This window comes from Vulpes lagopus, chromosome 11, assembly GCF_018345385.1.
Source record: "Vulpes lagopus strain Blue_001 chromosome 11, ASM1834538v1, whole genome shotgun sequence".
Lineage (NCBI taxonomy): Eukaryota > Metazoa > Chordata > Mammalia > Carnivora > Canidae > Vulpes > Vulpes lagopus.
The window spans coordinates 29,098,800-29,116,743 of record NC_054834.1 but is presented as its reverse complement, the minus strand read 5'-3'; the positions used below and the strand labels follow the sequence as shown (position 1 = coordinate 29,116,743).

The 17,944-nt window shown below is 45.0% G+C and overlaps 1 protein-coding gene across 3 annotated transcripts in view; it reads right to left on the bottom strand.

The window, feature by feature from the left end:
• The window catches only part of DDR2 (discoidin domain receptor tyrosine kinase 2), a 150,993-nt gene that overhangs the window by 127,721 nt on the left and 5,328 nt on the right, over positions 1-17,944 (bottom strand). For 2 of the 3 annotated variants that reach the window (XM_041773660.1, XM_041773659.1), the window contains exon 2: positions 872-1,017. The exons of the other annotated variant lie outside the window; for it this stretch is intronic. In XM_041773660.1, the coding sequence (XP_041629594.1) occupies positions 872-877 (6 nt within the window). In that variant the 5' untranslated portion in view covers positions 878-1,017. The remainder of the gene's footprint in view (positions 1-871; positions 1,018-17,944) is intronic. 3 annotated transcript variants of the gene reach the window in all.

The window sequence follows — 17,944 nt, the reverse complement described above, 5'->3', positions numbered from 1 at the left end:
CCCTGGGCATGTGTGGGTGCCAGGCCCCGGCCGGATGCTGAAGATGCGGGCGGGAAGGAGACACGGTTTCTGCCTTGAGGGTGCGCGGGGCTGAAAAGTCTCAGGCCTGTGCAATGACTACAGTTCGAGGCTCATTAGTGGGATCAATTATGGGATCTGTTAAGGGGATCCGTGAGGGGGATCTGTTAGGGGGATCCGTTATTGGGATCCAAGTCTGCTAAGGGATGAACTGAGAGGTCCCCCTCGAGCCCAGACCCAGCCATGTGTGAGCGTGTCCCACCTTCCCCACGGAAGCTCCAGGTGGACACACACCAGGGCCCGGGGCTAAGGGGGCATTTCTGTGCAGTAAGTACCCCGGGCTTGGTCCTCCCGTACGTGTAACTCCTCCAAGCCTCATGAGGACCCTGGTTTTAGTAGTTCTCTGAATTATTGTTGCTCTCCCAAAGTATTGCTGGAAGGAGGCAACTCATAAAAAAAAATGAATGAATGAATGACATAGGAGAGATCCAGATGATGTGGGAACCCCGAGATTCCAGGGGGCTCTGCAGGGACGGGGAAGGCGGGGGTACCTGGGCGGCTCAGAGCAAGGGGACACCCTGGAGCGACCCCTAACCTGGGGTAGCCACATCCAGGGCAGCAAGTGCCCGGAGCCTGCTGACGCTGCCCATCGGCCCTCCCGGCTGGTCAGACACATGTTCACCGGCGACATCAGCTCTCAGCACAGAACCCATGGACTTGACGTGCCTTGGGACACCGGCCAGGTGGGCGAGGGGCTCTAGGGCGGCCAGACTGGCAGGGGGCGGTGACCCCTCCTGCCGCCACCCCCCACCCCGGCTCAGGGGGTGACAGCTTCAGCACTGGCCCGACTTACAGCCATAGGTGCAGAACATTCTCCGAGGAACAGGAACCTCGACGACAGCTGCCTCCTGCGTCTCCTCAACTGGCACAGCCTCTGCTTTAAGCCACAAGCCGTGGAACTTTCTAGAGCACGGAACTCCAGGCCACTTGTAGATATCCCTTCATGGAGGAGGAAACAAAGGAAAGCAATGCCGCGTGACAAGCTTCGTGAAAACGGGCTCCATGCACAGTTTTCTTCCCTACCTGACGACTATCAAACAGAAACGTCCCAGGTGTCCCAGGTGCCAAGGAGATCTCAAAGACATTTTGTTTCCGAGGGTTAGTTGTTACACCCACTGATGTTCATCGATTTAGAAATTAAAACGGAATTTTCGACGTATTATGTATTTGAAATGATAGTGTTTAGATTTTATTATTCATTTTAATGTCTTAAACATTGTTTTTATTTAATTATGATTATGTGTTCACATTAAGTCATGATTTTTTTTTAATAAAAATACCTATTTTTTAGAGAATAATAAGAGTGCCGTGAATTGTAATTTTAAAGAATCTCTTTGGTATCTGGCTCAATCAAACACAGATTCTCCTACCTGCTTCTGAATTAAATTTGTTGCAATATCACATATCACTTAACCTCTCGAAAACTCTACCATATAATTGTGGGAGAAAATAAGAGAAAAAAAAAAAAGCAAAGCATTTTAGGATTATTGTGAAAATAGTCTTATTCTTATAGATCCCCTGAGAGGGTCTCCTGAGCTCCCCGGGCTGCCCAGGCAGCCCTGGACCCACCGTTCTGTGCAAAGTAGGTCCCGCTTCTCCCTCCGACTGTCATCACCTTTCTTCGATGCCACCAGTGATCAGTGACCTGAGCGGTCTTCTAGAACTATCTACACATACATGTAAATATAGGGATGTAGAGTTTTTTTTAATTAATCTTCAACAGTCAAGTATGAGCACACTCTATATTTCACCTAGGGTTTTCCATTACGCGTGTTGGGGGGCATTGCGTTTTAGTGTTTGTCACTATGTCATCTCTGCAGGCCTCTTGTACTCCACTAAATGGATCTAACAACACGTAGCTCGGTACCATGCCACGGTATGCAGGCGGGTTGCTGGACAGCCACGGTGACTTGCCACTTTCTTCAGTGAAGGACACAGGACTTAATGGGAATGAAGTGGCCACACGGAGCAAAAACCAGGTTCACATGTATTAGCACAGCTTTCTCGCGGCTTCTAGTTTCCTAGGAAGGCATGTAGCTGAAGTCTTCAAAATTTGAGAAAATATCCCATTTTTTTGCCCTATTACTGGGGTCACCCAGTATTATACTTGGGGCTTACCTCACTGTGCCAGAAAGACTCGTGTTGACAATCCCTGTGCCTATTTTTACAGGAATGTTTACAAACATCAACCTATCTGGAAACACACCTGCTATCATCAGTGTCACATAAGTGTGAGGCAAGAAGGCTGGATCGTAGTCCAAGTGTCCCCGGACAGTATTTCTGAAAACTATTTTTCTGTGATGCAAAGTTAATGGAGATTAACCCTGTTAGGTCACAACTTCCCTGACACAGAAACAGAACACCCCTCACCCGCAGGAAACCCGCCCCTCATGGGGATACTTTGGTCCAGTTACGTCGCACGCTCCACATGCTAGAACTGATGCAGACCATGAGGGTTCACTTCCTCTCTCTGAGATTCACCAGCCATACAATCGTAGCTTCCACTCACTTGTAAAATGGAAGCAATGACAACTATCTCGTGAAGTTATTAAGAGCACTTCTAATTATCCAGGGGGGCCCGGGTGTCTCGGTTAAGCATCTGACACTTGATTTTGGCTCAGGTCATGAGGTCAGCGTCATGTCCCCTGTCCCATGTCCCCTGTCGAGTCATGTCCCCCCCACCGCCCCCACATCAGCTCCTTGCTTAGGGTCTAGTCTGCTTGAGATTCTCTCCCTCTTCCCCTCCCCTGCTCACTCATATGCTCTTTCTCTCTCTCTCTCTTTCAAAGAAATTAAATCTTTTCTAAAAAAAAAAAAAAAGTAATTTTAATTATCTATAAAGTGTGCCTACCACATAGTAGGTAGGTGTTCAATGCTTGACCATTGGTAACCTCCTTCTATTTCTATGAACAGAAATAAGACAGGAGACTGATCTTAGGTCCTGGACTGGGCTGGCTCTTCACTGGAAACCCAGGGGTGCAGCCTTTTAGGAAGCCTGGAGATCTAAGAGACTGGGGCAAGACAAGATGGTAGAGAATTTTTTTTCAAACAAAAAGGATTTCGTGAGATGTTTGTCTTTGTCTGATTCAAAATGAGAGACATGGGTCTGCTTTCCTCCTCCCTGGCAAGGAAAACGGGCAGCAACACTCCCTGCCATCCTGTCTCGACTGTCCCGTCTGCCTCTGAAATCACCTGGGACAGTGTGGCTGGCACTTTTAGATCCACAGAACCTAGAGGAAATCCACCAGGTTTGGAGGAGCCCCTCGGGTGAGGATGAGAAATGAGGGACTTACTCCTGAACAATTCTTGGGAGTAGAACCAGCGTCTGCAATAATTACAGGACGGATGTATTACGACCTCGATTTACAGATGAGGAAACTAAGGTTCCTGTGGCGAAGGGGCAAGGCCAGCGGCTTCACAGGGATGGTCTCGCAAGACAGACAAGTCCTCGTTAACTGTAAGTTAATGATCGTCTGAACCCAATACTGTAACCAAAATCAAAATCAAGATTCTTCAGAAAATCATCCCCACACTAGACACAGAAGTTAAGAGTGGCAGGACACCGAAGCCAAGATTTAATTAGTTTGGGAATTACAACTTTTATTGTTTCATTTAATTAGTATTTGATTATATCAGTTATTGAGATGAATAGGTGGTTTCAATTTATAGATGATTATTTTGAATAATGAGTAAATAATGTCATAGTAATTTATCCAATGACGTTTCTAGCTCCCAGTGGGTATCAGGTGCTACATGTGAAGGAAATTTGTCCCTTGGCCTCAAAGAAGGTATAAGGCCTATCACATAATATAAGTTATAACCATATACATATTTGGGTTGGTGGGGAAATAAGATAGACAAGAATAAGGTGCTAAAAGAAGGAGACATGCAGCCAGTGGGGTGTTCAGGGAAGGCCTAAAGGAGTGAGGCACCATTTAGCATCCTCTTGAAATATAAATAGGATTTTGCCAGCCTCGGAAGAGAAAGATGGCAGGTTCAGGAGGCTACAGGCTTAACCTGGCATGGGGGATGCTCTAGAGGGGAGACAAGGGGCAGAGGGACCAACCAGATCCTGGCCTAGAATCATGGCCTCAGGAAGGGAAGAGAAAGAGATAATAACGTGGAGAGAATTGAGGGTTGACCAGTGGCTGGCTACAGCAGGGAAGAAGGGAGGGATCAGAGAAGCCTGAGTTTCCAACCTGCACGTGACCAGGAGCATGTCACTATTCATAAAACCGGGGAACACCGGAAGAGGAACTGGTATGTAAGGGGAGATGGTGCGTTTGGTTTTGAACATAAAGAATTGGTTGCCTTAAGGGGGGTGGTTCAGTCAGTTAAGCATCAACCCCTGATTTTGGCTCAGGTCATAATCTCAAGATTGTGAGATCGAGCCCCACATTGGGCTCTGTGCTGCACACGAGGTCTACTTGGGATTCTCTCCCTCCCTCCCTCCACTCCTCCCCGCCCTAAAGAAAAAGAACTGGTTTCCTTAAGATGGAAACAGATAAACACATCGGGCAGAGAGGCAGAAATTTGGGTCTGGCGTTCCAGAGAATTGGGTGTTAGAGATAAATGTCTGACCATCAAATGAATGAAGGAGTAAATGAGGGCTGAGGCAGACGAAATGATGTGGGAATAAGGAAGAGAAGAAAAAGGAAGACGACCCGTGGGGCCCATCTGCCTTGAGTGGGGGCAGAAGACCAACCTCCCCCGGTGAGACCCAGAACAACTCAAAAATAGTTCCCCCTCCCAGAATATCAGGAGCCCCCGATCTCCCCCAAATCCCTTATTTCACAGATGAAGAAAACCCAGGCCCAGGAGGCTGATGTATCTGAGGCCTCACAGCTGCCAAGCTGTAACTAGACGGTTACGTGACCCCTGGGAATTAGCACTGCCTTGGCGACATAGACTTGCACGTGCACCACAGGACACGGCCGGACTCAGAGAAGCCTGAGAACCAACTGGAAACTTGTTTTATCTCAGCTACATGAGTCCAGCACTGTCACTGTGCCCCACCACATAATCAGCTCAGGGTTCAAACTGCATCTTACTCATCTTGTCACGGACCCTCTGCACCGACTTTTCCCCAGCACCGTCTCTGCCACCAGTGTCATTACAGGGTAGAAAAATCAGCGACAAGGTTCTTCTGAACGTGCACATGACCGTAGGCCTCTAGAGCTGAAGGAGCTTGGCAGTTTGTCTCGCATTAGCGCAGCCTCCATGGAAACAGACCCCGGGAGGTTCGGTGACCAGAGGAGCTGTTGGTAGTAGAGCCCGGACCAAGATTCCAGTCTCCTGTTTCTTTCCATTTCACTACCAACCTTTAATGCAAGAGGCTTCTTAACTATTTATGTATTTATTTGAGGGAGAGAGAGAATGCGAGTGGTGGGGAGGGCAGCGGGAGAGACTCTGAAGCCAACTCCCTGCTGACCGCAGAGCCCGATCCCAGGGCCCTGTGATCATGGCCTGAGCCGAAATCAAGAGTCCGATGCTTAACCATCTGAGCCACCCAGGCGCCCTGCCAGAGACTTATTCTCAAGACAAACTCTTTAGTCTCTAATTTTTCCAAATGTATGCAATGAAGCCCTCCCCTCGAAAGATACTTCTTTAAAAAGGAACCCCTTGGTCCAAAAAATTTGTGGAGGGGCACCTGGGTGGCTAAGTGGTTGAGTGTCTGCCTTCAGCTCAGGGCATGGTCCTGGGGTCCTGGGATCGAGTCCTACATTGGGTTCCCCAGAGGGAGCCTGCTTCTCCCTCTGCCTCTCTCTGTGTGTCTCTCACGAATAAATATGTAAGATCTTAAAAAAAAAATAAGAATGCTTTTAAAAAGAAAAAAGTTTGTAGAGTGCTATAAACTACCCCTCTCTTGGACGGCCAAGATGCTTATTACCATATTAAAAGATCTTGGCAAGTCCTACAGGAAAGAAACCTGGGTCATTCTCTAAGAATATTTCCCCAACTTATTTGACCGCAGAACTCTGGCCCTTGCCCTGCCCCTGCTGTTATCTATTTAAAAACCCACGGGTTTCCAAGGATTATACTTTGGGAGACACCATCCCTGTGTAATTAGCAAGAGTTCTCTGGTAGTTCCCAAGCATAAGTGTCAAGACGGAGAGGCCCTCGGTGTGGGAACCAGGCGGGGAAGCGACAGGAGGCAGAGAAGGATGGAGGAACAACAAACAGTCCTAGTGTCTTCTGAGCCATCTGCTGTGCCCACAGCAAAGGGTGAAACAGCTACTTGAGAAATTCTGACTTGGGGTCCTGGTCAGAAGCATCAGACACTGGTCTCCAACGAAGAGCTCTTGTGGGGGAAATGGGGTCTTTTGGTGCTCACCCCGCCCATCACCAGTGCGCAGGCTTTACTGGGCTTCCACACCGTTACCAGCAATGAGCTCTCCTTGTGTCCTTTCCAGTTCCTTCCACAGCCACTCGGGCTTTTTTCCTCGCTCACTCTGCCACCGTGGTCCAAAGCCAACCACATCTGGATGATTGAGACCAGCCTTCTAATGGGTCTCCTGACTCAACCCCTTCTCCCCAGCCGTGTACCTTACAGGCTACAGTCACATTAATCTTAAAACAACACATGATCTGCTTCAAGACAAAAAGGAATGTTCCAAACCCCACAACACCCAAAGCTCCCCTTCATGTATGAAAACACATCTGTGCAATGCTGTTTCTCTGTGCTCCCCGGTGCACATTTCTACCCCTGCAGGCGCCCATCCCCTCTGCTAGCTGAACCAGCCGGCCACAAGCACTGTGGCTGCCAAGGCGCCACGCCTCCTGCCCTCTGCTTCCTGCCTGTCCGATTCAATCCAGTCTCGTGCCACTCTGGGCTCCAGGGCCCTGCTGTACCAGCGCCTCCGTGGGCTCTTGTGCTTCCAGACGCTGAGCACCCAGCCCCACACACACTCGCATGGCTTTAGTGTTTCCTGAGTTTTCTGATGGGTATTAGACTCAGGAAGAAAAAAAAGATGAGGCCTTAATACATTCAAGGCACTTAGTAAGCATTCAAAAACACTCTTGCTGAATAAAGGAATTAATCCACGCTGACCTCAGAACTACAAGTTAAGCAGAAAACGTCACGTCTATAAAACACTGGGGGAAACTAACCCTTTCCTTTCCTGGGCCTCAAGGCATTAAAATGTTTCTAGCTCAGTTGATCTTGAGCTTCCTCTTTTATTAAAAGGAAGACAGATTCGATCCCATCCTGAAGGATCCAGTGAGTTTTTGTTCTTTTTCTGGAAGACAGAGCTGTGCTTTCCACCACCTTCTCACAGGGGAGAGTCTAGCTTGACCATATCCCGTGATATTTAAACAGGGGCTCCACATTTTCCAAAGGTCTGGCCAAAAGAGTGTTCTTCTCAAGATCATTCTCTATTGAAAATTGTTTCTTCATTCATTCCCTGATTTATTCAACAAACACTTGGCGAGCAAGGCCTTGGGATGCAGAGGTGGTTAAGAGACAACCATAAGGCACCCACGGTCAGACCCTCTACTCAAAGTCCATCAGAAGAACACCTGCAACAAAATCCCCTGGGGGAGGTTGTTTCAAAGGAAAATGCAGGTTCCCCGGATGCTGCACAGAAAAGTTCTTATTCGCTGGTGGAGCCTGGGATCTGCATTTTGTAAAAATCCCTCCACGTGATTCTGATGCACACTCAAGCGGGGAGCCCCACTGGCCAGCGGAAAAGACAGGCTGCTAAGGAGATCCTTATAAAATGTGATGCCGGCTTCCAGCGAAAGGGAAGTTCACCATGTGTAACGGAGGCGAGCGGAGAGTGACTAAGTGGTGGGGAAGAGTTAGGTGTGGGGTTAAGGGAGACCTGCGTGCAAATCGCTGTGTGATTCGCGCCACGTGTCCTCCTAGATAAAATAGGAAAACAGGAAAGACACCCACCCCACACAACTACCACGAGGCTTCCTCGAGGTTATGCAGAGAAAGGGCTTTGCCTAAATCTTGGTACACACTAAACACATCACCCTGAATTCATCATGATTGTTACTGTAATTACTAAAACATTTGAAAGAGACCCGGGGAGATCAGAATGTCTTTGCTGAGAAAAACTGGAGTCTGAATTTAGTTTAAAAGCAGTGTCCCCGAACATGAGAGACTCCTAACTCTGGGAAACGAACTAGGGCTGGTGGAAGGGGAGGTGGGCGGTGGGTGGGGATGACTGGGTAACGGGCACTGAGGGGGGCACTTGATGGGATGAGCACTGGGTGTTATTCTATATGTTGGCAAATTGAACACCAATAAAAAATAAATTTATAAAAAAAAGCAGTGTCCCCAAGTGTAAGTTGCCACCCACAAAATTTCCAGAATTTTAAAAATTTTCTATCTATGATTCTATCATTTGAAACTCTTAATGGGAGTGGGAACCAAGTTCTGCTGTGTAATTTCAGTGCATGCCTTTTCATTTGTGTTCACCACTGTACAAATGCCAAATGAGACCCAGGTCAAGTCAAGAACCAATCTACAAACAGAGGACACGTAGGGGGTGGGAGGGGGCACTGAGTCACCGAATGGCACTGGGCAGTTCAATCTGCTCACCATAGACATCAGTGCCACGTTCATGCCATGAGCAGAAGTGTAATGTGGACTCTGACTTCTCACATACCAATACCTCCTGGTTTATATGCAGAAGCCCAAGGCATAAATACACAAAGCAGAATGGTCCTGTCCTTAATTCTCTTAATTTTAATGTCACCACCATGCTAATCTTATCCTCCAGTGAATAGACAATTAAACAAATTATCAAATGATACCTCATTAAAACTGACATCTGGGGGCGCCTGGGTGGCTCCGTCAGTTTGAGCCACCGACTCTTGGTTTCAGTTTTCTTGGTTTCGACTCACGATCTCAGGGTCATGAGATCCAGTCCCATGTCGGGCTCCACACACAGTGCGGAGTCTGCTTGCCGCTCTCTCTCTGTTCCTCCCCTGCTCGTGTGTGTGCTCTCTCAAATAAATAAATAAATACTGACATTTGACCATTTCCTACTTTTAGTGTTTGGTTAAGTATGAGATTTTATTTTCCTGAACTCATAAACCCCTGAGACTATCATTAACAATTTAGCATACTTATCCTGATGGACATTTTCTGCATGCATATTAATTACATTTAAATTACATTTGTTTCAGACCCAAATGAAACATGGACCAAGCCCTGAGGCCACATGGTTTCACTCTATCTTTACCCTCCACACTAATGGTTTGTTTCAACTAACCACATCATTTGACCAGTAAAATAATGTTTTCAATTTATTTTATTGAGTTCATAGTTATATTTGATTTCATTTATAAATTTGGTTTGGCTTTAAAGTTGCAGGAGAACTATAAGCACAAGAAGTGTAAACCTATTGTCATGTATATTCATATTTTAATGACATCTAAATAATCAATTGTCGTGAGGAACTGAAAAAAAATCCTATAAAATATGTCTATTATATATTGTTCAGATTTGAGTAACATCAAACTGGATAATCCCAAGAGAAGATGTTTAGAGAGCTAAGTCTATCCCATCAGCACCTGCCTCCTGTGAAAAGCCTGCTCCCGCCTTTTCACCAAGAGTAAGCAGCAGGGAATCTGCTCCTTCAGAACCCCACACCCAAAGCCACCCCTGCAGGATGTCTGTTCCATACAGCCTTCTGTACCATTTTGTTAACTTCCCAAAGCCCCCTACATTGGCATCAGCAAAGCTACTAGTCTGGTGGGGGGCAGGGGGGTGGAGGTGAGGTGGTCAAGAGACTCTCCTTGGAACACCACTCACCTCGCCCTTGAAGCCACTTGCCTGGCCCTAAGAGTTGTGGTTAGTGGTGGTGCTGGGAATTGCTGAGTTCTGATCAAAGGAAAGGACGTGGGTCTAGACATCACCATGCTTCGTCAACACTCTCATCTAACCCTCATTTATTCAGAAGGAAGTGTTGGAAACCCCCATGATCAGTGGGATGGATGTTCTTCCCTAATGCTGATTGCTGGGTCACTCAGTAGAAACTACAATAACCTCATCATAGGGATAGATTTGGGTGTATTTTTGAATAGCATCACAGTGCTTCTCCAACGGCCCTACGGAACTGGGGCTGAGTAAATTTGGGGACAAATCGGGGATGACAATTATGGCTGATACTCCTATAAAGGGCTGGATGAAGAACCTTTAGAGGCTCTGAGCACTGAAGTATTAGAGCACCTTCCCCACTCCCACCCCACAAAGTACTTTGTTATAAAACACACACACACACACACACACACACACACACACTAAAATATAGCATTAAGTATAACAGTATTCAATACAATTTCTATTCCTTTTCATTATGACTTTTTCAATACTTCTTTGGAAAACCTAATATCAGTTTATTTCCAAAAGAAATTGGAGGTACCCCGGCTCGTGCCTTAATCACCTTTGCACAAAGCAACATCGTAAGTGTATCTAGACTTTCCACATGCACCATCTCCCTCAAAACCAAGACTCGTGTGTTACACGGAGTCTGCAGATAACAAATGTGGAGCCATTTGTAAAGTGTCAAACTCTTTTTTTTTTCCTATTTACCTAAGAACTTCACCAGACTTTTCCTTGCCCTGCCCAATTCAAGTGAGGACTTAGATCTTAAACACTGAAAGTCCTTTCAAGATTCATACTACTTGAGAAGTTTGGGCTGAAAATGAGAACTTCGGCCTATTTTGGTGCTCCTTCCATCTCCTAGATTGCTCTGCCCAGGGCCCAAAGCTCCTGGTAGTAGGATCATGAGGAAGTACAAAGTCATTTGAAGTTTCACAGGATAGCTTTAGACACTCTTGAGTGTCTTTGATTGAAGACCCATCATAAATGCTGGCAACTACATGATCAATTAGAAAATGAAAGCCAGGAGACCTGGTATCCTAGAGCTAGAATTTCTTCGAGCTAAGCATACAGCACAGCAGAGCCCCTCTTTTTTCTGGAGGAAGTGGGGTGCCTGTGGGCCTTTGTAAAGGGGCCAAAGTTAGCACCTGAAGTCATGAAAATGAGGGAGGCAAGTAAACATCAGAAAGTTGTGAAGAGATAATAGGAAGGCCATCAATCACCTTCTATCCTGCAAAAACAAAGTTTACCACCAAAAGCACAGGAAAAGAGTTAGAAAATAACTTTTCATACTCCTTTGAGGGATCCACATAAGTCTAGAATTTACATCCTAGCTTGACATCCCCATGGTAATGAATAGCTTTTAAAAGGTTTAAAATTTTTTTCACCTCTAAGTATGATCTAAAGCAACAGTTAATTTGCTTCTTATGTGACACTGAATGTTCAAATGAGAATTTTTTAATAATTGTTTTAAATGAAAGCTGCTTCAAAGAAGAGCGAGCACTAGTGTGCGAAGGGAAGGTGAAAGGTAAGCACTTCTATCCGCAGAGGTCTGAGCAAACGCATGAGAGAAAAAGCATGATCCGAAGAAAGACACCAGCTCTGCCCATCGTCAAACCAGGAGAAGCCAAATCTGGGGCCTTATCCTGAAACCTGAATCGACTAGTCATTGGTCTCTGGGAATAACCATTCTCTACTCACTGCTCTTTAAAAAATTAGCCCTGTGTACATTGTATACTCAGTGTACCAAGTGTTCACATGTGAGTTTATTCCTTCTCATTTGTATTCACAGAGACATTCATTAGTTCCTTTCTTCAGTTTCCACCGTGCAAGAGAAGCAGGAACTGAGTCCAGTATGTCTGATAGTGAGCCCAGTGCTTACACCATTTCTCCAAAACCTGGCTCTCGGGACATCCTGATCTTACAGAATAACCAAGTAATAGAAGTCTGTTGAGCTCCTTTACATCCTCAAAGACTATAGTATATAAGGCTTTAGTTACAGCCCTCTAAGAATTTTCCCAGCAACAAATAACACTATGTGAGGCAAATCATGAGACCTTAATAGAATATATATTGATAGCTCAGCAAATACTTATGGATTATGCTACAAGGTGACTTATAAAAATTACCTAAGACATTTTCCTTGCTAGACTACATGATTGTGACCCAAAGAACCAGAGATTCCAAAAGGAAGGTCTGAATTGGCCAGAGGATCTGAAACTCAAGCTGACCTTTAGAGAGGGGTGGCATTTAGCTAACATGAGAGGACAGAGGAGGATATTCAGAGCACATGGTAAGAACTACAGTGGAGACTGCAGTGATCGAAGACCTAGCTATAAAAGTGGAAATGGGAGAATGGGTGCTGGTATGGGTACAGTGATTAGCATACTTGAACAAGAAGATAGAGAAATTTCATATTGCCCAGATGAGAATATTGAAATGCAGACAGGTCTAAAAAATACTTGCATAAAGTCCAATTGCTAATAGGTGGCAAAGTTAAAATTAAAAACTCAACACCCCCAAGATGAATAATCCAATTTAAAAATGGGCAGAAGACATAGACATTTTTCCAAAGAAGACATCCAGATGGCCAACAGACACATGAAAAGATGCTCAACATCACTCATCATCAGGGAAATGCAAAACAAAACCACAATGAGGTATCACCTCATGCCTGTCAGAATGGCTAAGGTCAACAACACAAGAAACAATGTTGACAAGGATGGGGAAAAGGAAACCCTCATGAACTGTTGGTGGGAATGCAAATTGGTGAAACCACTCTGGAAAACAGTATGGAGATCCCTCAGTAAGTTAAAAAAAAAGAGCTACCCTACCGACGCGCAATTGTGCTACTAGGTATTTACCCAAATAATACAAAAATACTCAAAGGGATACATGCCCCCAAACATTTATAGCAACACTACTTACCAGAGCCAAACTATAAAACAGCCCAAGTGTTCATTTGTTCATTGATTGATGAATGAATAAAAAAAGATGTCACACACACACACACACACACACACACACACACACACACAATGGAATATTACTTGGCTATAAAAAAGAATGAATCTTACCATTTGCAGTGATGTGGATGGAGCTAGAGAGCATAATGCTCAGTGAAGTAAGTCACTCAGAGAAAGACAAATACACATGATTTCACTCATATGTGAATTTAAGAAACAAAACAAATAACCAAAGGGGGGAAAAGAGAAAGAGAGAGAAAATAAAAACCAAGAAACAGACTCTTAACTGTAGAGAACACACCGATGGTCACCAGAGGGGGCGGGTGTGGGGGGGGGGATGGGTGAAACAGGTGAGGGGGATGAAGGAGTGTACTTGCTGTGATGAGCACCGGGTGTTGTATGGGAGTGTTGAGTCATTATATCGTACACCTGAAACTAATATTACACTGTATGTTAAGTGGAATTTAAATAAAAACTTAAAAAAAAAAAGCTTATTCTTTTAACCTGACCTATCCCACTCTTTCTACCACACTATGATTTTAAGCGAGAATATTTGTGCGTTAAACAAATGACTCTCCTTTCAGGTGATAGTTATTATAATTTGAATGATGTGACAAAGAGATTTCCCAAATATCTGCTAGTAAGCTGTTAAATCAGTCTTTACCAATCGTTTTAACCACTGATAGCAAAAGTTTTGCCTCCATTACCTTTAATAAATAAGATATTATTTATTTTTATTATTATTAATTATATATTATTCGTTAGGGTACAATAGCAACAGTTATCTGAAAAGTAAAAATAATTTTTAAATAGAAATGCTCATCATTATAACTATAATATAAGGTCTAATAGAAACGCTCATCGTTACAACTATGATACAAGGTCTGCCTCCAAATAGAAAGGAAGCCAGAATGAAATCAAAACGCTGGAAATTTGGGATTTGAGACTTCATTCTGCAGAGCAGTTTTCAGCTCACAGCAAAGCTGAGCAGAAACTAGAGCGTTCTCATATACCCCCTGCGCCCCAAACACGCATCCAGCCTTCCTTATGTCAACATCCTGCACCACCGTGTTACATTGTGGGGCCTGAACTTACGACCCTGAGATCAAGACCTGAGCTGAGATCAAGAGTCGGATGCCCGACCGATTAAGCCACCCGGGCGCCCCAACAGTGGTACATTCCTAACATTCCGTGAGTTTACGCTGACACGTCATTATCACCCAAAGTCCATAGTTGACATCAGGCTTCATTCCTGGTGTTGCACATTCTGTGGGTTTGCACAAAAGTATAATGACATGTATTTGCCATTTAGTATCGTACAGAATAGTTTCATTGCCTTAAAAATCCTCTGCGCTCTTCATGTTCATCTCTCCCTCCTCGCTAACCCCCAACAACCATTCATCCTGTTACTGCCTCCATAGTTTTGCCCTTTCCAGAACGTCATAGAGTCGGAACCACACAGAATGCAGCCTTTTCACATTGGCTTCTGTCCCTTAGTCACATGCATTGAATGCTCTTCCTTATTTTTTTTTTCATGGCTTGATGGCTAATTTCTTTTCACTGCAGAGTAATATTCCATGGTCTGAATGGACCACAGTTTGTCCGTTCAGTTTATCCATTTGGCGATTGCAAATAAAGCTGCTATAAACATCACAAATATCTGAGGCAGGTTTCTGTGTGGATGGACATACGCTCTCAACTCATTTGGGGAAATACCAAGGAGCATGATTTGTAATCATGTAATGAAGGATCATAAACATCTAACATCTTGTTGGTCTTCTTGATCACTAACACCTAGACTAGCACCTGGCAGAGAGCAAGCACACAACAAACATCTGCTAAGACATAAATATATGCATTCAGCAAAAACAAAGCGATGACAGCTTCCCAGAATGCCATAAAATTCATAATGGGTTAAAAAATTGATTTTTAAAAAAAATCAGTGCCATTGGAGTAAAAATTGGTGAGAAACTACTTCTCTTAGACATAAGAATTCACCAAGATTTTAATTGTTGGATTTTTCTGAATTCATAGTGTTCAAAATTTTTAAAGAAGAAATGAAAAAAAAAACTAGATTATTTGTCCTTTTCTACAACTACATAAAAATCTATAATCAAGATACAAACAATAAACATATTTACACACACGTGCATATATAGCAAAGGAACTGCTTCATAATTAGGGCATATTTTTATCAAAATTATATATACTCGTAAGTTTATTTAGAAAAACAATAGGACGCTTGGATGGCTCAGTGGTTAAGCATCTGCCTTCAGTTCAGGGCATGATCCTGGCATCCTAGGATCCAGTCCCACATTGGGCCCCCTGCAGGGAGCCTGATTCTCCCTCTGCCTGTGTCTCTGCCTCTCTCTCTCTGTGTCTCATGAATAAATAAAATCTTAAAGAAAAAGAAAAACAGCAACCCCCCTTTACTACTCCTTGACTTTCAAGTTCTAGACATTATTCCTCTTTCACATACTCCTTGTCCTTCTTTTTAATCCATTTCTCATCTCAATTCATTTTTGGCTGCCTAAGCCATGAAGACCCTAAGGACAATCTTGCATATGGAAAATTTTGCTGGATTAGCTACCTCTGAAATGTGTCCAAAAGGACAGGCCACCTACCATCTTCCTAGGCACGATGCTTTCCAGTATAAAGCTTCTTACACATCATCTTATCTGAACCTAAGGAGGAGGGGATAAAAACTCAGAAGGGAGACAGATGAGGACATTGAGGCCCAAGGACGTCAAAAGACTTCTCAGAGGTCAAAAATCTAGAAAATGGGGCAGCCCGGGTGGCTCAGTGGTTTAGCGCCTGCCTTCAGCCCAGGGTGTGATCCTGGAGACCCGGGATCGAGTCCCACGTCGGGCTCCCTGCATGGAGCCTGCTTCTCCCTCTGCCTGTGTCTCTGCCTCTGTGTGTGTGTGTGTGTCTCTCATGAATAAATAAATAAAATCTTTTAAAAAAAAATCTAGAAAATGATGGTGCTGGGACCATCATGCCCTCCCCTCCAACCCACACACCACAGTGCAGGTACTATTAACCTCTGAGCAGTAGGTCCAAGGGACCCTCCAACATCTCTTTGGTGTCTGTCTAGGCACAAAACACAATCCACAAGACAGGTGAATGAGTGATCCACTGCAGACCCTCCCGGTGTCCAGGAGAAGCCCAGCTGAACCCAGGGGCTTCGAAGTGAGTATGAACCCAGTTTAGAACTTCTTCACCTTTTCACTGCTTCTCCAGGACTCAGTGACACTTGGGCTGGGTCAAACCCGACCTTTCTTAGGCGAGGAAGGCCAAGGTGAGATTCCAGCTAAAAAGTATATACCCTGCCAAGTGCTGGGAGCCTCCATTGCTTGAGAATTAGACAAACTTGGAAACATCAAATAGTTCTACGCAAAACAGAAGGGACAGAAAGCAAAAATAAGAGAGAAAACCAAAAGAAGAAGAGAATTATTTTCAACTAAGTCATGTCTGTATAATACGGGCCCAATCACAACAAATCCAAACGCATGCATATGAAATGAAGAGAGACAAAGAAAGTTTAGGGAGACCGTTGCTTTAGCCACTAGGTGATGAGTGTTCTGGTGAATGTCCCTGGGCCGGCGTCTGGACATCTTCGTTCCCTTATTAAGCTGTGGTTATTTAAAAATGTTAAACAGAGTGTCTTACACTAATAGGCAGTGAATAAATACTTGTTGAATAGACGCATTTATTGAAAACCAAATAAAATAAAATGGAATTTCCGAGAGAACCCAGAACAACCAGAGAGAAACAGATTAGAAATTCCCGAGAAGTGTGGGGATGGGGAAGGGAGGCAGGCACTTGGGTATGAGAAGTTGGGGAAAACAGGTCAACACAAACAAGTCAAGGCCAGTGCCCCCATACCCCCACCTCCCGTGGTCCCTCCAGTTTGGAACCCGTGGTGGGACCAGTCTATTATTGGAAGATTCCTACGGAAGCACAAAACTTGAATTTCTCTTTGGTTAGCTCATCTCTCCCTTTCCTGAATGCATTTTGCTTTCTGCTAACAGCAGTCACATTGTGACTCATAACCTCTCATTGTAATGGGATTATCTTCTCTTTGTAACAGCCTCTAAATCTTTTCATTGTAATGGGAGTGACTTGCCCAATGGCTAATATATAATATCCCTCTTCCCTACCTGCCCCAAACTGCCCATTCTTTTTGTCTTCTGGTGTCATGTAGACCCCCAGCCATGTAACCCACTCTTTGATCAGTTCCCCATGACAAGATGGTATTGGGCACAGGTGTGTCCCGGGTATTAGGGAAAAGGTTGGGTAAAGGTGCAGTGGGGGAAGCAGGGAGTGGGGGTGAGGAGATGACACAGCAGCTGTCATTTCAAATCCAAAAGGGCCAATTTCCAGCAAATCTCATCCATGACCTAACCAAGGTTTTCAGATGAAAGGAATCAATCCAAGGTATTGGTCCCCAAGATTCATGCAAAGTGAGCTTGTGGCCTGTGAGGAACCAACGGTTGCCTCAGAACAAGTAAGAGAGGCGCCACTTACTGAGCGTTCACCCCACCATGTGCGAGGCTTTGCGCGGGCCTCCCTGCATATCTAGTGGCACCTGTTCTTCTATCACACCCGTGAGACGACACGAAGGAGATTCAAGGAGGTTGGGTATCTTGTCTAAGGTCATTTGGCTAATACACGGTGGCCAAGCCAGAACTTGAACCCATGTCCTCTGCTCTGTGAGCACACCTTGGGTGCTGTTGTTGGCAGAGGCCGACTTGGGCAGGTGAGTGCTGGGAATGGGCCTCGGGAAAACAGGGAGGACCACACAGCAGTGCTGAACTGGTGATACCCGCGTCGACCTCGTCTATTAACTGTGTAGTGCTCGCAGGTGGCGTTTGTAATGCCTATTAAATGGGAATTATAATCCTGACATCACAGAGTGGGACATTGAGACGTAGGGGGTTTGAGCAGGTGGCCCAGGGGCCCAGAGTGGGTGAGCGTGGCCCGGGTTGGGAGTCAGGTCTATCTGACTCCACACCGGGAAGAGTCTGAGGCCTGGACAACTTCCACTTAAGGGCAAAAG